A 20,927-nucleotide genomic window follows, 5' to 3' on the forward strand; every position below is an offset into this window, starting at 1 on the left:
AATTTTAGCACTTACTTCAGCAGCACATATACTAAAATTCTGTGTGGATTACCACTCTACTGAGAGAAACTGAAAGCCCAACCCTCTCCTCTGAAAATAGCAATAAACTTACCCATTTAGGAGCGTTATTTTCCTTCAGCTTTTCCTTAAAATATTCAATTACTTTCTTCTCCCAGTCAGGATTAACTCCATTTTGAGCTGAAAGAAAAACGGACTTTTCAGAGCCAAAGGGACAATAGCTGACAAGACTATGTTCAGGTCACAATCTCGTGGAGCGCTGCCACACTGGGCACTCGGGAAGCTGTCCTGTTGAGGGGCTGGGTACAACACGGGCCAGTGCTGGCCTGTCGCAGGCTCTCAGGAGCCAACAACCTAGTTGAGACTTCCCACAGGATGAGATACGAAGCTACCTGGACAAAGCACAGTGCTCTTTGGAAACATTTTTATACACATTTTCCTCTTTATAACTACCCTAAAATGAGAAGGTGTTCTAAAAAATTTTTTTCAATTTGGGAATAATTTCTAACTTTCAAGAAAATCACATGAAGAGTACAAAGAATACTTGGTACTTTCTCCATTTGCTTTCTCTCATCCCTCACATGTATTTTCCTGCCCGTCTGAGATGAAGTTATACACATCATAGACCTTTGCGTCTAAGTATTTTCATGTGTGTTTCTTTTGAACAAAGAGATTATCTTACGTAGCTAACAGTACTGTTACCCACCTCGGGAAATTCAAACCGATACCACACTTTCTCTCTAAACTACCACCACACTCCAACGCCGCCCAACTGCCCTTTCTCCTCGTCAGGGCAGGAGCCAGTCCAGGAGCACGTACTGCTCACAGCGCTCATGTCTCTCTAACCTCCTTCAGTCGGAACAGTCCCTCAATCTTTCCTCATCTGTGTTTTATGGCATTTATGTTTAAGAGGAAGACAAAACCTGTAAAAGAAATAGAGAATGCTCACTTTGGGTTTGTCTGATGTCCACTTAGGATCAGACCGCCATTGTGCACGATCAGTCAGACTGTTCCATTAGTGATGCTGTGTCCTTGTAATGGAATCATCTAGAGACAAGAGGTCCGTCTTCCCCTCACTGATGATGTTCACTTTAATCACCCAGTCAGAATGACAGCCAGTCTCCTGACAGTAGGTTACTTTGTTCCCTTTGCAACCATTAAGTAACCTGCCAGAGACACCTGAAGACCATGCAAAAAGTTTTATGACTCTTGCCCCAACCCAGTTATAACAGCCACTGACAACTCTTACCATGAGTGAAAAATGATGAGAAAGGTGTTTTTAATGTCATATTAAAAATAAGAAAACCGGGGCACCTGGATGGCTCAGCTGGCAGAGCATGTGACTCTTAATCTCAGGGCTTTATGTCCAAGCTGCACGTTGGGTATATAGATTACTTAATAAAACCTTAAAGGGGCACCTGGATGGCTCAGAGGGTTAAAGCCTCTGCCTTCGGCTCAGGTCGTGATCTCAGGGTCCTGGGATCGAGTCCCACATCAGGCTCTCTGCTCGGCGGGGAGCCTGCTTCCTCCTCTCTCTCTCTGCCTGCCTCTCTGCCTGCTTGTGATCTCTCTGTCAAATAAATAAATAAATAAATAAATAATCTTTAAAAATAAAAATAAAAAATAAAACCTTAAAAAAAAAAAAAGGTAAGAAAACCAAGGCTTTGGGGAAAAAATTATGGGAACTGGTCAAGACCAAAGAAAATCACTGCCAGAATCAGGAACACCTATTTTGAGAGAGCGAGCAAACCACGCAGCGAGCCAAGACTTCTGCCATTTATATTCATCACTAGGTGCTCTGCAGATGTGAAGTAAAGGAACTGTCTCTATTTGTTACAGAGCTGATTGTTAGAAATACTCATAAAATCCCACTAACACCATGCTTAGCGGGGATTCCAAACACTTTTACAAAATTGAGCAAAGTCTAGTTCTGGAAAAGGGGAGGGGGATAAACCCCTCAGGTGATTCTGCCGTGGAATGAGGGTTCAATTCACTAGTAAACTGGTCCTCGACCACCAGCATTAGAATCACCTGAATAGGTATTAGAAATGCTAATTTTTCAGCCCATCACAGCCACACTGAATCAAAAATTCTGGAGGTGAGGCCTAGCAGTTGATGTTCTAAAGTGCCTGCTAAGTGGTTCTGCAGTGCCGATCCCTTTCTGCTGGCCATGCCCTCCCCGTGGAGCAGCCTGGCCCCTAGCCAGAATGGCATGACCCCAAAGTCCCGCTTTCACAAGGACTGGCAATGGTGCATGGCCACATGGTTCAACGAGCCAGCACGGAAAATCCACAGACAAAAGGCCTGATGCATCACCCAGGCCCTGTGTCGGGACCCCTCCAGCCCAAAGTGAGGTGCCCCACTGTGAGGCATCACACCAAAATGCGAGCTGGCGGGGGCTTCAGCTCGGAAGAGTTACAGGTGGCTGGCATATACTAGAAGGTGGCATGGATCACTGGGATCTCAGTGGATGCAAGAGGCAAAAAAAGTCCACAGAGTCCTTGAAGGCTAGCACACAGCAGCTGTGGGGTACTACTTGAAGCCCACCCCTTCCCAGGAAGTCCTTGGTCCCTAAGCAGGGAGAGAGCTCTGCTGAAGACCTCAAACTGGCTACCCAGCTGACACGACCAGTCATGCCGGCATGCAATGTCTATGAGAAGGAGAAAGCCAGAGGCACAGTGGAGGAGAACTGCAAGGCGTTTTGGCCAGAGTTCACATGGCCCGTGTCCATGCCCAGCTCTGGCACCCAGGCAAGCAAAAAGGGCCAAGGAAGCTGCAGAACAGGATGTCGAGAAGAAAAAGTAAGTGCCATTGGCAAATTGTGACAAAAAATAGTACAAATACATAAAGAAAATGCCCTCTGATTCTGATGCACACTAAAGTCTGAGAACCACTATTACTAATGCCAATAAAGGACTACTGAATTAGAAAAAAAAAGAATATGAGTTTTTGCTTCCACTGAAAATGGGTATTAAAGGAAAGGCCGATACACAGTCATGACAGCACACCAACACTGCTGTTCTGCCTGCACTTGTGTAAGATACATGAACACGCTTGGGGAGGCTGGTGGGCTGGCTGGCTCGTTCAACTGGTGGAGCATGTGACTCTTGATCTCAGGGTGGTGAGTTCAAACCCTACACTGGGTGCGGATAAAATAAAGGAAACAAAAAAAGAAAGAAAATGAACAAACAAACATGACCACGCCACCTAAGAGATGCTGAAGCTCCATCAGAGACCGACTGGGAGGCAGGAAGGTGTGTGTATTCAGACCGGATTTTCCCCAAGGCCACCTTACAAGTATCTGGTACTGCTAGACAATCAAAGGACTGCAACAGGTAATTAAAAAAATCAAATGTGCAATAACTGCCCATTATGTATTAAGCCTACGGTGTGCCTGGCACTCCACTAGGTTCAATAAGGACATTGATTGCTGACAAACTTACAGAAAAGTGGTGAACAGAGAATAACAGCCAAAAGCAAGGAGGTCAAATAATCTCAGAGAGGGCTTCTCGGTGGAGGGGGTACTTGAGCTGGGCCTTGAAAGAGGGGTAGACCTGAAACATGCTGAGGTCTAAGAAATTTGTGTATTCCAGACATAAAGCCAGGACAAGGATGGCACTACCAGATATTCAAGTACACAGAGCACTCAACGTCGGAAGCTACACGTGGCACCTAGGATTAAGTTCTGTCTCAAAATTAAACCATTCCAGAGGAAAACAGCAGACACGGCTTAATTATTTGGCTTAACTGACAGCCCGACCTAACCCACTCGTGAATTTGATTACCCAAGATAATGTAGTCATCATTTTGACTACATTTTGCAAGTTGGGTCACTTGCAACCAAGAATCCTGCTAATTAGCACACGCCTATCACTTTATCGTTATTTGCTAAGAATTCTTGGCCATCTGAATTTGAGCATTGCCACACTCAATCACTCAATCTTGATCTAGTTTAAGAGTCAAAGGAACTAGGAAAAAATATATAGGCTCTCACCAACAGTGTATGAGCTTTAGTTGGTTCTACCTTGCCAATACTTGACCTTGTCAATCTTAATCCTAGTCATTCTGCCGGATACATACTGATATGTCACTGTGGTCTTAATATGCATTTTCCTAATGACATTGTACACTTTTCATGTTTACTGACCATTTCAATGAATTCTTTTGTGAGATGCCTAGTCACAATTTTGCCCATTTTTTAAAAATGGTTTTGTTGTGGCATCACTCATTATACTAATTCTTTGTGTATTCTAGACATGTCTTAAGTCAGATATATATGTAGAGCACATTCTTCTCCTAATCTGTACTTTGTTTTTTAATATTCTTTTATGTCTTTTGATAAGAAGTTTTTCATTTTGATGAAGTCCAATTTGCCAAGTTTTTCTTTCATAGTTACAGACCCCAAGGTCATGAAGATATTCTCCTAGGTTTTTTATTTCCACATTTAGGTCTGTAACTGACACCAAATTAATCTTTTTGTTTATATTGTGACAGAGGGGTCAAGGCTCATTTTTTTCCAAAAAAGATCCACTTGTTCCAGCATTAATTAAAAGGCTTTCTTTCTAGCACCGAATTGTTTTGGCATTTGTGTCAAAAATCAACTAACTGTACTTGTTAGCCTATTTCTACATTCTCTATTATGTTAACTGATCTATTTGTCTATCTTTATGCTGCCTTAATACTATAGTCATACTGTGTTAACCACTACGGCTTGACCTTGAGTCTTAAAATCAAGTACTTAAGTTCTTCAAGTTTGTCTTGATTATTCCCATCCTCAATATGTCTAATTTTGAGGACCACTTTATTGACTTCTGTGTAAAGTCTGCTAAAATTTTGGTAAGAGTTGTGTTGAATCTACAGATTAATTTGAGGAGAAGAGACATCTTAACAAAACTGAGTCTTCCAATCTATGAATTCTCCCTGGGAGAGAAAATAAAGGGGCCTACACTCAGATTCCTCCACTCCACCTGTCTCTTTTTCCCTTAGGATCCAGCTGTGTATCTTCACTATTCTGCTGTAATAAACCTTAGCCTTGAATACAAATATATATGGAGTCACAGTAAGTCCTTTTAGTGAATCTCTGAAGATAGAAGTGACCCTGGGAACCCCAACACATGAGTATATTAATGGCTCATTTCTTTTAATTGCTGAATAGTATTCCATGGTATAGCTGAATGACAATGTTTCTCCATTTAGTTGTTGAAGAACATTTGAATTGTCTCCAGATCTAATAGCTATGAACAAAAACAAATACAAACACAAACGTTTGTCAACAAGTTTTGTGCGAACATAAGCTTTCATTTCTCTAGGTAAAAACCTAGGAATGGGACAGTTGGGTACATGGTAAATGTATGGTTAATTTTTAAGATTTTGCCTGTGTTCAGAAGGGCTATACCATTTCGCATTCTCACCAGCAACGTATTAGAAATCCAGCTGTTTGTATCCTCACCAGAATTCGGTACTGTCACTGTGTTTTCCAATTTTAGCTGTTCTAATAGGTGTGTAGTATCTCATCATGGTTCAAATTTGCATTTCCCTAGTGGCTAATGATACTGAGTTAGTGAAGCATCTATTTAATGTTGGCCCTTTTTACAATTGGGTTAATTACCATTGTGTGTGGGGTTTTTTATATTCTGGATACAAGTGTTCTCTGGGAATCTCAAACATATTCTCCTAGTCAATAGCTTAACAGTATTTTTTGCAGAACAAAAGGTTTTAGTTTTGGTGATTATCAAAGTTTTGTTTTATGCACATCTAAAATCTCATTGCCAAACCCTGAGATCTTCTATTTCTGAAAGCTTTATATGTTTATAGTCTTGGGTTTTATACTTATATCTGTGACCCATGTTGAGTTAATTTTTGTATAAGGTATGAGATCTTTGGTTAAAATTCGTATTTTTGCAAATAAATATCTAATTGTTCCAATATCTTTGTTGAAAAGATCCTTTTCCATTGAATTACCTTTGTACTCTGTCAAACAATGAAGACAAGGATGAACCTTATAAACATTATGCTGAGTAAAATAATCTAGACACAAAAGAACAAATATTATAGGATTCCACTTACATGAAGTACCAAGAATCAGCAAATTCATCGAAATGAAAATTAGAACAATGGTCCTTAGGAGGACACGGGAAGGAGGGGGAACTGGTGGGGAGGGGTATCTATTTCATCTTGGGTGAGTGTGCATAACATGAGATTGTGGTAGGCACAATTATGACTCCCCCACCCCCCAAGACGGCTACATCCTAATCCCCAGAAACTGTGAATATGTTACCGGACAAAGGGGGAATTTAGGTAAAAGATAAAACAGGGAGATTTTCCAGGTGGGTCCAATATTATCACAAGGGTACTGTGGGAAAATGAGACAGAAGCAGCAGTCACTAGTAAGATGAGAAAAGAACTTGAAGGGGGCCTTAACCCAAGAAACACTGGAAGATTCTAGAAGCTGGAAAACAACAAGGAAATAGATTCTCCCTGAAAGCCTCCAGAAAGGAATGCAGTCCTGTTGACAAGTTGATTTAACCCAGTAAGACCCACATCATTCTGGCCTCCATAACTGTAAAATAATAACTTTATGTTGTTTTAAGCCACTAAGTTTGTGGTGATTTGCTACAGTAAAAATAGCAAAAAATAGTGTTTTTTGAGGAATTACTCCACTAACTTACTGAGTTAATGTCCATAGAGCTATCTTGTATCATCCTTTCCATGTCCATACAGTCTATAGTGTTATCTCCTCTTTCATTACTGGGACTGGTAATTTGTGTGTCCCCCTCCCCCTTTGCTAGTCTGGCTATAAACTTATGAATTTTACTGAGCTTTTTATATCAAAAAAAAAATACAGCTTTGGCTTTCATTGATTTTTTTTTCTTTTGTTTTCAATTTCGTTTATTTCTGACCTATCTTCGGTAGTTCCTTCTATTTGACTTGGGTTTACTTTGCTTTTCTAGTTCTAAGGTAGTAACTCAAATTATTGATTTGAGACATTTTCTTCTAGTAAGTGTACTTAATGCTTCTTAGCACATCTTTGGCTGTATCCCACAAATTTTGATATGCTATGTTTTCATTTTTATTTAGTTCAAATATTTTTAAATTCCCTTTGAGACTTTTTGATCCACAGGTTGTTTAGAAATATTATTTCCATGAGTTCGAATTTTCTTGTTATCTGTTACTGATTTCTTTTTTTTTTTTTAAGATTTTATTTATTTATTTGAGAGAGAGAGAGAGAGTGAGAGAGAACATGAGCAAGGAGAAGGTCAGAGAGAGAAGCAGACTCCCCGTGGAACTGGGAGCCCTATGCGGGACTCGATCCCGGGACTCCAGGATCATGACCTGAGCCGAAGGCAGTCGTCCAACCAACTGAGCCACCCAGGCGTCCCTGTTACTGATTTCTAATCTAACTTCATTATGGTCAGAGAACATACCTGATGACTTCAACTCTTTAAGATCTCTTAATGTTTGTTTTACAGTCCAGGATGTGGATTATATTGGGGAATGTTCCACATACACTTGAAAACAGTGTAATATCCTGCTGATGTTGGTGGAGCATTCTACAAATGGTAATTAGCCGTACTTGGTTGGTGGTGGTGTGCAGTTTTTTTTATATCCTTATTTTCTATTCACTAGTTCTGCAGACTACTAAAAGAGAAGTGGTAAAGTCTCCAAAACAGATTTCTCTTTTCAGTTCTGAGTTTTTACTTCATGCATTCTGAAGTTCTGCTGTTAGGTACATGTACACTTACATCTTCTTAGCAAACTGTTTTATCATTGTATGATGTTATCTCTTGTTCTCTTCTCACACAACCTTACACCACCTTTCTTAAAAAATATTTTTAAATTTAAGGGGCATCTGGGTAGCTCAGTCAGTTAAGCATCCATCCGACCCTTGGTTTCTGCTCTGGTTGTGATCTCCGGGTCCTGGGATTGAGCCCTGTGTCAGGCTCCACACTTACTGTGGCATCTGCTTGAGATTCTCTCTCCCTCTGACCCTCCCACTCATGCTCGCATGCTCTAAAATGGTCTTTAAAAATATATTTTTTAAAATTTAAAATGAGGAGTCCACTAAAGAGGAAGATCTGAGATCCCAAAAACAAAATTAACTCATGAACGCAATGGGGGAAAAAATCCAAGCATTGCAAACAACAAACCTAAAAAGCAACTGGCACAAATTAAGAGGAATAATCCAGAGGGCGAAGCTGAAAAACACCCACAAAGAAATCATAGTTCTCAGTAAATAATATGAATGAAATGCTGGAAGAACTTGATAAAAATGTCAAATTTCTGCTCAATAAGAATGCAGTAATATGGGACGCCTGGGTGGCTCAGTTGGTTGGACGACTGCCTTTGGCTCAGGTCATGATCCTGGAGTCCCGGGATCGAGTCCCGCATCGGACTCCCAGCTCCATGGGGAGTCTGCTTCTCTCTCTGACCTTCTCCTTGTTCATGCTCTCTCTCACTGTTTCTCTCTCAAGTAAATAAATAAAATCTTAAAAAAAAAAAAAAAAGAATGCAGTAATACAAATATAAGTTAAATTTTAACACAGTCCTGCTCAAGAAAATACACATACACCTGAAAGCATGGCTTCAAAATACACAAAGCAACAACTTCCAGAACTAAAGAGAAAAACTAAACAGAAACCACAATTAGAGACTTTTAACAGAGCCCTCTCAGAAACATATATCAAAAGCATAAACACGGGCGCCTGGGTGGCTCAGTGGGTTAAGCCGCTGCCTTCGGCTCAGGTCATGATCTCAGGGTCCTGGGATCGAGTCCCGCATCGGGCTCTCTGCTCAGCGGGGAGCCTGCTTCCCTCTCTCTCTCTCTCTGCCTGCGTCTCCATCTGCTTGTGGTATCTCTGTCAAATAAATAAATAAAATCTTTAAAAAAAAAAAAAGCATAAACACATATCAAGCATAAACAGAAAAATAACTATACAGCAGGTATGAAGATAATAAGCTCTCCAATAAATACAAATATTCAGGATACTGCTTTAGCACATGTGATGTTCACAGAAAGTTCTATGTGCTAGTCATAGAGAAAACCTCAATAGATGCCAGGTATATATTCTCTGTCCAAAATGTTGACAAGAACTCCTGACAAAAGGAAAGCTTAATATACAAGCACCTTATGTCTACAATGATTTATTTTTATTTATTTGAGAGAGAGAGAGAGCGTGCAAGCACAGAGGACGAAGGAGCAGCAGACTCCCTACTGAGCAGGGAGCTCTCCACCAGGCTCAATTCCAGGACCCCGAGACCATGATCTGAGCCAAAGGCAGACACTTACCCAGCTAAGCCACCAGGTGCCCCTTTACAATGATTTTTTTTAAAAAACAAAGAAGCCCATACTAAAAAATAATCCGGAGAGAGGAATTTGTAGGGTAATTACGAAATTCTCCCAGATGGCTAACAAAGAAAACTACAAGGGTTAATGTTTGTGGGTTACTAAGGTGGTGTTCAGAGAGAAAGTTATAGATTCAAATACATTTATCAAGTACCAAGAAAGAGTGGAAATGGATGAGCTTATCAGTATTCAGTTTAAGCTGAGTTGAAAAAGGGGGCACCTGGGTGGCTCAGTCGTTGAGTGGCTGCCTTCGGCTCAGGTCATGATCCCAGCATTCTGGGATGAAGCCCCACATTGGGCTCCGTACTCTGTGGGAGGCCTGCTTCTCCCTCTCCTACTCTCCCGACCGTGTTCCCTCTCTGGCTGTGTCTCTGTCAAATAAATAAATAAAATCTTGGCGGGGGTGATGGGGGGAGGGTGGGGAGAAGAAGCTAGAAAAAGAAAATAGAGCAAATTCAAAGAATAAGAAAAATAACAGAGTTAAGGACAAACATCAATGAAGTGGAGAACAAAAATACTAATAAAAATCATTAATATTAAGATGGACAAATTTTTTGGCAAGACTGTTCAGAAGAAAAACAAAGAAGATCCAAAAGAAAGAACTGTACAAATAAGTAAAAGCAGAAGACAGAATACAATACTAAAAGAAACAAATAACTATACAAGAACAAAATGAAAAAAGGGGAAATGTTATATAGATAACAGAAATATTAAAAAACTGTGTGAAATATTATGAATTAAAAATATATTTGAAAATTCAGGTGAAATGGATAAATTTTTTAGAAGATTTTTATTTATTTATTTAGTTTTGTAAGAGAGAGCGGGCCCCCGGGGTGTGGCGGGGGGAGCAGACTCCCTGCTGAGGAGGGAGCTCCATATGGGGATATAGGACCTGATCCCAGGACTTTGGGATCATGACCCAAGCTGAAGGCAGATGCTTAACCAACTAAGCCACCCGGGCACCCAGAAATGGATAAATTTTGAAAGAATATAAGCTGCCAAAAAAGGCCAAGACTGGCAGAGTTCATATTGTTACCACAACTTGGTCAAAGAACATCGTATGTTTAATATCGATATGAAAGGGAAAAAAACTGCTGATTCTTCCTCTCGATTCCATGAAGTCCCAAGTCCAGATAATTTTGCATTTTGAAGCAAAGTTCACAAAAGATAAAGAGGCAAAAATCCTACATAAACTGTTAACTGAATCCAATGGAGTATTCAAAAAAAGAAAAATTAGACCAAGCGGTACTTATCCCAATAATACAAAAACAGTCTATTATCTTTGAGTGTAACCTAGGACATTGAAAGATTAAAGAAAAGGGGCACCTGAATGCCTCAGTGGGTTAAATGTCTGCCTTCAGCTTGGGTCATGATCTCAGGGTTCTGAGATCAAGCCAGGTATTGGGCTCCCTTCTCAACGGGGAGCCTGCTCCTTCCTCTCCCTCCACCTGCTGCTCCCCAGCCCATGCTCACATGTGCACACTCTCTTCCTATCCAAAAAAAAAAAAAAAAAAATTTAAAAGAAAAAATATAACCCTCTCGGGGACAGGAAAATAGGTATTTAATAAAGTATGAAACCTATTTTATGATGAAAAATTATAAATTATGGCTTGATAGTAAACTCTGGAGTGTAAGAGAAACCATTTGGCCTTGATTCTTGAAACACTGTCCTTAAAGCAAAATAATTTAATGACAGGATTGTACTTCCTTCCCTACTGGTCCAAACACACTAGCTGGGCCTGCAGGGAAAGCAATTACACAATCATAATAACGTAAATGTTATTCACTGGTTTTTGACCTTTATAATATGATAAGATAAAGCACTAAAGTATTGTAAACTAGTAATGCACAATGACTGACACGAATGAGACAGAAGTAATAGGTCGTAGAGATACTAATTTTCTCATCTTATGAAACAGAAACCCTGAAATAGGATCTAAAGTTGCTGGATAGAAGAAGTAATTTTAGAATATGCCTTTACATTCAAAAGGAAAGCAATCGAAGAATTAAAAATAAGTGAAAAACCAACAGCTTCCCACTAAGATAGGAAAAAGGCAAGGATGTCCCTCTCACCACTCCTTTTCGACACTACTAGAAGTCAAATTAATGCAGTAAGACAAAAAAAGGAAATAAAAGGTATACTGAGAGAGAAGAAAAAAATAAAAGTGTTCACAGATGAGATGTTTCTACATAGAAAACCCAAAGGGAATCCACAAAAAAACCTCCCGGAACTAATAAGCAATTATAGCAAGATTGCAAAATGCAAGGTTAATGCACATGAGTCAATCATATTCCTACATGCTATCAGTGAACATGTAGAGTTTGAAATTAAAAACACATACCATTCACATTAGCATCCCCCAAAATGAAATTCTTGTGTATAAATCTAACAAAATATGTACAAGATCTGTATAAGGAAAACTATAAAATTCTGAGAAAGAAATTAAGGAACCACATAAATGGGGAAATATTCCACATTCATGGATAGAAAGATTTAATGTTTTCAAGACATCAGTTCTTCCCAGCAAAAACTCAGCTAAGTGCCTTTGCTTGGACAGTAAATCTTAAATGGTCCAGAACAGTCCAAAGTTGCTTAGGGGGTAATAAGCATCCCCCAACCCCTGCGTGGCAATCTATAGTCCCACATGCATACGACAGATTTTAAATAAACAACACAGTGATTACAAAGATGAAGGAACAAAACTTGAATCATTCAATTCTATCTTCTATGAGGTAACTTGGGAGTGTTCAGTAGTGTTTAATATATAAAACAGTGTGAGGGCACCTGGGTAGCTCAGTGGGTTAAAGCCTCTGCCTTCAGTTCAGATCATGATCCCAGTGTCCTGGGATCAAGCCCCACATCAGGCTCTCTGCTAAGTGGGGAGCCTGTGTTTTCCTTTCCCTCTCTCTCCCCCCTGCCTCTCTGCCTACTTGTGATCTCTTCCTGTAAATAAATAAATAAATCTTTTTTTTTAAGTGTGAAATAAGAGGTATAATAAGTGCAAATTTTAGCTCATACATGAACTATTTCACTAAATTTGAATCATAGATTTAATGCTGAAATGTATTCTTCTCAGTTACTTGCTTTGTAACTAAAGAATGAATCAAGAAAATACACAAACATCAGGGGCATGATTTGGTAACTGCCTCACTTGTGTCTTTTGCAGTTGCCTGTTCTGTTAGAATTCACTTATTAATTATCAGACAATTATTTCCTTTTTGTACTGCAAGAACTTGGGAAGTTATTTTTGTTCAAAGAATTCATTATACAATTAACACAAAAATTTTCAAATCTCCTGTGTGGTACCCACCAACATGAAACAACATCCACAGTGATACCAAACAAAAAAATACTCAAAAATGGGGGAGCAGGGGACAGAGGAAGGTGATAAAAGCAATGCCAGAACCATTTTGAAATGTGGAATACCCTAAGCATTGTATATGGCTTCATTTACTGATTATTACTAAAAATAATTCTGTAGTAAAAAGGGAAGTATCTTTAAAAAATGATCCAGGGAGCCAAATATGGTCCTGATTAAACAGTCTAGTTCTAGAGTCTATAATCTTATCTCTATTATCAAAAGAACTAAAAGCACTACAGATTCAATGCAATTTCTACCAAAATGCTGTCACTTTTTGCAGAAATGGGCAATTTGATTCTAAATTTTTATGGAAATGGGAAGGACTCTGAAGAGCTAAAACTGTATCAAAAAAGAACAAAGTTGAAAAGCTCACATTTCTTGATTTTAAAACTTACGGCAAAGCTAGAGTAATTAAGACAACGTGGTACTAGCATAAGGATAAACATATAGACCAATAGATGAAATTGAAAGTTCAGTAAAGCTATACATCTATGATCCAGTGGTTTTTTTGACAAACGTGGCAAAACCATTCACTGGGGAGAGAGGTCTTTCTGACAAATAGTGCAAGAGCTTCCAGGTTGGTGAATGCATCCCCTGCTGGGAGGTAGCTAACATGTTCCCTGGAGACAGAAGCGAGAGGTACCATCCAGATCTCACCCTATGTCCCTCTTCATCTGGCTGTTCATCTGTATAGTTCATCATATCCTGTATAATAAACTGGTAAATGTAAAGAATAAACCAAAACCAAATGATACTGGGACAACTAACTATCCACATGCAAAAGAATGAATCTGGATCCCTACCTCATACCTTATATAAAAACTAATCCAAAATGAATCAAAGATCTAAATCTAAGAGCTCAAGCCACAAAACTCTTAGAACACAAGTATAAATTTTTATGACCTGGCATTAGACCATGGGTTCTTAGATTTGGCCATCAAAGGGAAAAGAGATAAACTGGATATGACTTTGTCAAAATTTAAAACTTATACAAGTAAAATGTTATGAAAGCTTTTCTGTTGCTTTCTGTCCTTTACATAAATTATAGTATATTATGTACAAAAAAATTAAAACTTACATCAAAAGACACTACCAAGTGAAGACAATCCAAAAAATGGTAACAAACATTTGCAAATAATATATATCTGACAAGCCTAGTATGCAGAATATTTTAAAAAGTCATATCTCAACAATAAAGACAAAAACCTAAAGGATTTGAATACACATTTCTCGAAAGATATACAAATGACCAACGTGCATATTAAAAAGGCTATTATCATTAGTCAGTAGGGAAACGTTAATCAAGGAGTTACCACTTCACACCCACTAGGATGCCTATAACAAACAAAACAGCAGAAAATAACAAGTGTTAGATGTAAGAAAGTGGAAACCTCACAAATTACTGATGAAAATTTAAAATGCTACAGCCACTTGGGACAATAGTTTGGCAGTTCCTCAAAGAATTAAACATAAAATTACCTTATGACCCAGCAAGCCCATTCCTAGGTATATTACCAAGAGGACTTAAAACATACATTCACACAAAAATTTGCACACGGATGTTTACAGCAGCACTATTCACAATAACCAAGAAGTGGAAACAACCAAGGGCAATTCATCAATGTACGGATAAAGAAGATGTGGTACATCCACTCAATGGAATATTATTTTCAATCATAAAAAGGAATGAAGTGATGATATATGCTACTGCATGGTTGAACTTTGAAAATCTTATGCTAAGTGAAAAGCCAGACACAGAAGTCCATAGTATTATTCCATTTACATAAATGTCCAGACTAGGTAAATATTAAACAGAGGTAGACTGATTACCAGAGAATGGAAGAAGGAGCAATTGGGAGTGATTGGCTCACTGGCACAGGATTTCTTTTTGGGGTGACAAAAATGATAGTGAATTGTACATTTCTAAATGGTTAATTTCATGTTATGTGACTTATATCTCAATAAAAAAATATTTTTTATTTTTATTATTTATTTTTTATTTTACTTTACACGAAGGGGGTGCCTGGGTGGCCCATTTGGTTAAGCATTCAACTCTTGGTTTTGGCTCCAGTCGTGATTATCAGGGCCTTGAGATGGAGCCCGACATAGGGCTCTGCACTCAGCTCTGAGTCTGCTTTAGATTCTCTCCCTTTGTCCTTCCCATTCATGCTCATGCTGTTTAAAATAAATAAAATCTTAAAAAATAAATAAAGGCACTAAAAGCAGAAACAAAAGTGGTCACCTCTGTGGGGAAAGAGCATTCTTTTACTGATCATTTAATACCATTGTGATTTTTTTTATAACCATGTGCAAGGTATTATTTAATAACCTCAAAATGCATATATACATATTTGTACTTTTTGCCCCAGGTACTTCTCAGGGAACTTGCCCCACTGTTGAAGTGTGGGCCTCAGTAGTCAGGACTGTCCTACAAGACTCTGTGCCCTGGCCATAGCTGTTGGTGCATGGGTGGACTCCTGACTCCATGCCGGGCCAATCAGATTCTCTAGCCCTAGCATCTGGGATTAAGACAAAGATGCTACCTAGTGTGGAACTGAGAGCAAGTGAATTTGGGAGTTGTGGAGTTGAGGTAATTAAATTCATGTACAGAGATGAATGTGGCCTAAGGAAGAAAAACTGATAAGAGTTGCTTAGATTCCTGCTATCTTTCCAGTTCCTGATTGTGCTCTTGGGATGCCAAGATGCCCTCCCTATCTCTGGGTTCTACAGCCTTTTAACAAATGCCTTTTTTCAGTGGCCTACCAAGATCAGGACGATAGGAGAGATCTAAGGTGGATACAAACAAAAGGTGATGAATTATCTAGAATCATGGTGACAATAAAAAAGCAGACTGACTTTCAGTCGATTTTATTATTGCTTAAAATTCTCTAAAATGATAGTGATAAAGGGGCACCTGGGTGGTGCGGTCAGTTGAGCATCTGACTCATTGTTACGGCTCAGGTTGTGATTTCCCATCCTGGAATCAAGCCCCTGCGCCAGGCTTTGTGCTTGGTGATGAGTCCGCTTGGGGACTCTCTGCCCCTCTCCCCAGCTTACACTCTCTGTTTCTCTACCTCTCTCTCAAGTAAATCTTTAAAAAATAAAATAAATAAATAGAATACTAGTGATCAAATACTCCCTACCCTCCTCCGCAAACCACTGCTTTTTGCATGAGCTAGTCTGTTAGATACAAAGTACCTTGAATGTAACCAGTAATAATGATCTTGACCCACCAACAATCTAAAAAGAAAATAATGAAAGAAATCAGAGTCCATATGCATTCCTGCTTTGTCCAAAATTAACAGAAGTCATTAATTCAAGTAAAGAAAATTTATTTTAAATATTAAAAGAAAGAAAAGTAAATAGAACTTTTTTTTTAATTACAATTCCTGCCTTTGTTTAAAGGAAGTGATTTGATATGGATCACTAAATGAACAGTCACTGTAGGGACTAAGCCATTAGCACTATGCACATAACAGAGACCAACAAAGATAGGCTGAACCAAAGTATTTCTAAATCATAATTTAAACCTTTGGATCTCAATGTCCTGTATATAAGATCTTTTAGAAACTCTGAGGGAAACATTAAAGATATTTTATGAATGCTTAAAGGAAAAAAAATGTACATATGAACAACTGTAATATGGCAGATACAAAATCAAAATATAGATTGTATCACAAAAATGAATTATGATCCCTGTAGTTATGACTGGCCACTCACTGAATTTCAGTTTCCTATCTGAATGAAGAAGAAAGAATTAGGACTTGCATGGGAAGGTAACTCAAACCTGGTAGGATCTTGAATCCTCTGAGAAGAGGAGTTCCACCAGGACCGTCCTAAGTCTGAGACTTGTGGTCACAGTACCATCCCAGTTCACATTTGATTGATTAATCAGTCTTTTCACTGCCTCTATTCAGCACATATTCATTGAGCATTTTTTAACGTACAAGGTGTATTCCAGGCAATGAGGATATATTGGTGAATAAGTCAGATACAGGCCCTCAACTCCGAGTAAAAAACGTAGCAAAAGGAACCAGGAAACAAGTTCTTCAACAACTTACTTTACGTATGTGAAAATTAATAAAAGGAAACCTCACTAAAGTGGACCTGGGTGGCGCTTGGGTGGCTCAGGTGGCTAAGCGTCTGCTTTTGGCTCAGGTCATAATCCTGGGGTCCTAGGATGGAATCCGTGGTTGGGTTCCCTGCTCAGCAGGGAGTCTGCTTCTCCCTCCACCCCTCCCACTGCTCCTAAGAGCGCGCGCACGCTCTCTCTCTCTCTAATAAGTAAGTAAAACCTTAAAAAAAAAATTGGGGCGCCTGGGTGGCTTAGTGGGTTAAGCTGCTGCCTTGGGCTCAGGTCATGATCGAGTCCCGCATCGGGCTCTCTGCTCAGCAGGGAGCCTGCTTCCCGCCCCCCTGCCTGCCTGCCTCTCTGTCTACTTGTGATCTCTGTCTGTCAAATAAATAAATAAAATCTTTAAAAAAAAAAAAATTAAGAAGGGACACCTGAGTGGCTCAGTCATTAAGATCTGCCTTCGGGTCAGATCATGATCCCGGGGTCCTGGGATTGAGTTCTGCATCAGGCTCCTTCCTAAATGGGGAGTCTGCCTCTCCCCCTGTTTGTGCTCACACACACACCCTCTCTTTTTCTGGAAAATAAATCTTTTTAAAAAATTAATTAAGAAAAATAAGTAAAGGAGCTAGAAGAGGCTGAAAAAGGGAGCTGTACCACCCAATGTCAATTATAAGAACTGTCATTTACACACCCCTAACAAGAAGACTCTGCAACAGGAAAGAATCAAATACAGGCACCAACAGGGAGAGCTGTACATCGCATCTCCTACAGGAAATCTACTGGCCTTACAACTCAGCCACTGAGGAACCGACATCACCCTCAACTCCTGCTTTTCTCCAATGGGCTTTCCTTCAAAATAATCCATCCCAACGTCCTCATCTGTAAAATAAAGTTCCTCTCCTTTGTTTGTGGGACTTGTCTACGGTTTGCACAGCCTGCATGTCCCGAACTGCAGTTTCTCTGTTATTTCCTAATAAACCCATTTTTACTGTTAAAGTAACTGGCAGTTTTATTTTTTAGATTAACACATGTTACTTTCCAGGACACATAGGATCCTGTAGTAATTGAAGCAGGGAGTACCTAACTTATGTTCCCAAAAGAAAAGAGTTAGCCAGGAATGTACAAGTGGAACGAAGTGGGCATGAGGCAAAGGAGACAGCTGATGCAGAGGGCCTAGAGGGAAGACTCACAAGAAAGAACTGAAAGAAGGTTCAATAGGAGAGGGAATGCCGTGATGAGGTCTGAGCGCTGAGTAGGGGAGGAGCCAAGAAAGGTCTCATAAACCACTAGAGACATTTCTCTATCTGGGTGAAAATCAATTTAAAACAATTTACTACAAAACGGAAGAGAGTCTACAAGTTTAACACCTTATGACTTACTTTTCACAGAAACATACCTGTAATGCTGTTATCATAAAGGCTTTCAATATATTCACAGTGATTAAAAAAAAATACAGTGAAGATAAATTCTTCAGAACAGCTTCTCCCCAAAAATTATGACTATAAAGCATATTATTTTCTTCTCTATAACACACAATCTATATGGGAAAAGAAGGCATCCTGTGGGGAAACTTATCAACAAGGTCCAGGTGCCCACGACAATTTACAAAATTTGCAAAATACCATAAAGCCAGTATTTCATACCCAAACACACCCTTTCTGCCCTATAATGAAACGTGCCCCTTAGGATCACACACTAAGTATGCAAAACCTGACAAACACTTTCAAAACTACATCAAATATAAAATCATCCCATGTATCCGTCAAGACTAAGGCATGGGGTATTTTTCATAAATGTTCTAAATATCTGTAACTGGAACTTTGCCCTTAAGCACCAAAACTTTTTACTTTTGATGGAATTTCCCTAAAAATTACCTACGCATCTACACCCACCAACTGTGCAGTTTAATCTTCACTCCATATTTTGGGGCCATTGTTTGGGACATTAATTATGGGCTCCAGTATTCACTGTGAAGTAGAATTTAGTGGAGGTATAGGTGCCCCTTCCTCAAAGCATCCTATGGTTATAGTGATTTTTTTTCCTTTTTAAAAATATATATATACATAGAGTTGTAGATTTCGTCTTTACCACTTGTCAGTGTTCACGGGCTACAATCCGGACGCCTATCCAGGCCTCCTCCTAATTTGCTGCTTCTAAGTTTCGGCCTAGAAAACCAGAAAACTAAACTAGCTCAAATTATATGGAAAATGAATAAAGAGTTGCTGAGTCCCTCCTACAGAAAGACATGGATTTTACGCCACCGATTTGGCTGCTGGACACTATTTAGCGTCTCACTAGCCCTACTCACCAATCCCCCACGGCGTTTCCCAGGAGCGGAGGCCACTCCTACAACGCCAAGTTATCTCCAGGTGCTACAGCCTAAGGGATTCCTGGTTGGCCTCCACCACTCCTGAGTGCAACATAAGGAGGGAGGGGGCCAAGATGACCAGTTCACCGCACGCCAACCTAAAACTCCCCCCGTGGACGCTTCCCGGGAAAGTCGCATTTACACATAAACGGCAACTAAAATGTACTACGCTGGTCTGCAGCATTCTCGGCTCTTTCTGCGCAGGAGCTCGTCGGAGCGGTCCCACGTTTCTCGCTAGCTCTGGCACGAGAGGCGACGTCCACCTGGCAGGTGGAAAAGTCATGCCAAGAGCAAAATTAAGCCCTTACACCCAACCTCATCTCGGCAAGAGAGGATGTGTGCAATACAGTAGTTAGAGCCAACTTCTGCGGCGAGCGAGCACTCCCCCCACACACCGGAAGTTTGGAAATATCCTGCAGGCTCCCCGTAGGCAAAGTGCTTTTCCTCGCCCCGACTCAGCGGGTCCCCAGGGTTCAAGGACCCCTCGGCGAACTGCCGCACGCGGGGCGCGGGTCCCCGGTGCGCCACGGCGAGGAGCGAGGCCGGCAATCACGGCCGACCCCGGCTCCTCGCCGCGTAACCTTGGCCGCTCGCGAATCGCGAATCGGGCAGGTGGGAGGCACCTGCGGCCGAGCCGGGAAGCCGCGGCCCGGGCCCCCGCCCCGGCGCCGGCCCCGGGGTGCCTCAGCGTCGCCCGCGCAGGCCCGGCCGGCCGCGAGAGCCTTCGGGGGAGCCCCGCGTGGGGCCGCGCGGCGGGGCCGGGCCCCGAGCTCGGCAAACTCGGCGGCCCGCCCGGCCCGCCCCCGGCGCCGCCACTCACCGAAGAAGCCTTGCACGATCCCCAGCGGGTGGCTGAGCCAATCCTCCCCGCAGGGCATCTCGCCGACGGGCCGGGGCCCGCGCGGCCCGGCGTCCCGCGCCGCGGCTCCTCCTCGGGGGCTCGGTCGCTCGTCGCCCGCGCCCTCCCACGCACGGCGAGCTTCGGGGCGCGAGCCGCCCGGCCTCCCGGAGCCTCAGGGAACCGCGGCTGTGGCGGCGACAGCCCAGAAGCAGCTGGCCACGGGCAGGCGGCGCGTGCGGGCCCCCAACCTCCACTTCGCACAATGGCGGGAAATAGGCGCCGCCGACCGCGCTGCCTGCGACCTGGGTGGAGCTCGCGCGGGGAGGGGCGGCGGGAACGCGCGGCGCGGCCCCGCGGGAGGGAGGAGGGGCGGGTCGGCTTGCGCGGGGGCGGGGCGGGACGGGGCGGGGCCGCGACGCGGCGGCAGACCGCCGCCATCTTGGAGATGGGCAAAAGGAAGGGCAGGCGGGGCTTTGGGGGGACGGGCGTCGTGGCCGAGGTTGACGTGTTGCAGTTTATCACGCTGCGCAAGTGTGAAGGGGGAAACTGCCCATGTCCAGTTTATTAATTCATGATAGGAGGCCTTGCCCAGGTAGGAGGCCGCAGCAACCTGAAAGTACAAACCCAAGGAGAACCCGGGGTCCTCTCTGGGCAGAATTAGAGGGTGAAACAGCCCTTGGGGTGCACCCACCTCCTCCTGGTGCTGATGTGGTTTTGGTTTTGCTCCTTTCTCTGTAGCCCTGCCTGAAACCCATGCAGTGATTTTTCCTTCAGCTACATAAAGTCTTATCCCACTGAGGGAGGTATGCATTTTGGTAAGGGGCACTTTGAAAAACCCCAAACGCCCTTTGCTTGTCATCTCCAGCGCTATGTTAAAGGGACCAGTTCCTAAATGAGAGGCAAGGTCATAACTGAAAACC

General features: G+C 41.6%; 1 protein-coding gene, 1 long non-coding RNA gene and 1 pseudogene across 4 annotated transcripts in view; 1 reads left to right on the forward strand and 2 right to left on the reverse strand.

Moving 5' to 3' along the window:
- Window positions 1–20,354, reverse strand: part of MCMBP (minichromosome maintenance complex binding protein) — a 48,752-nt gene extending 28,398 nt beyond the window's left edge. The window contains exons 1-2 of one of the 2 annotated variants that reach the window (XM_082720298.1): window positions 19,987–20,354; window positions 113–198 (exon numbers count right to left, since the gene is read on the reverse strand). In XM_082720298.1, the coding sequence (XP_082576424.1) occupies window positions 113–198; window positions 19,987–20,044 (144 nt within the window). In that variant the 5' untranslated portion in view covers window positions 20,045–20,354. The remainder of the gene's footprint in view (window positions 1–112; window positions 199–19,986) is intronic. The other variant, XM_082720297.1, reaches the window with a different exon arrangement.
- Window positions 2,152–2,843, forward strand: LOC309858762 (large ribosomal subunit protein eL13 pseudogene; annotated as a pseudogene). Its single transcript has one exon. The product of its transcript is annotated as a large ribosomal subunit protein eL13 pseudogene (transcript).
- On the reverse strand, window positions 4,365–8,720 carry LOC309859553. The gene is made up of 2 exons (XR_014308757.1): window positions 7,404–8,720; window positions 4,365–7,189 (listed from the first exon to the last, which is right to left on the reverse strand). It is a non-coding gene; the product is annotated as an uncharacterized lncRNA (long non-coding RNA).
- Window positions 20,355–20,927: the final 573 nt, after the last annotated feature.

The sequence above is a fragment of the Mustela nivalis genome (genome assembly GCF_964662115.1).
Source record: "Mustela nivalis genome assembly, chromosome: 2".
Lineage (NCBI taxonomy): Eukaryota > Metazoa > Chordata > Mammalia > Carnivora > Mustelidae > Mustela > Mustela nivalis.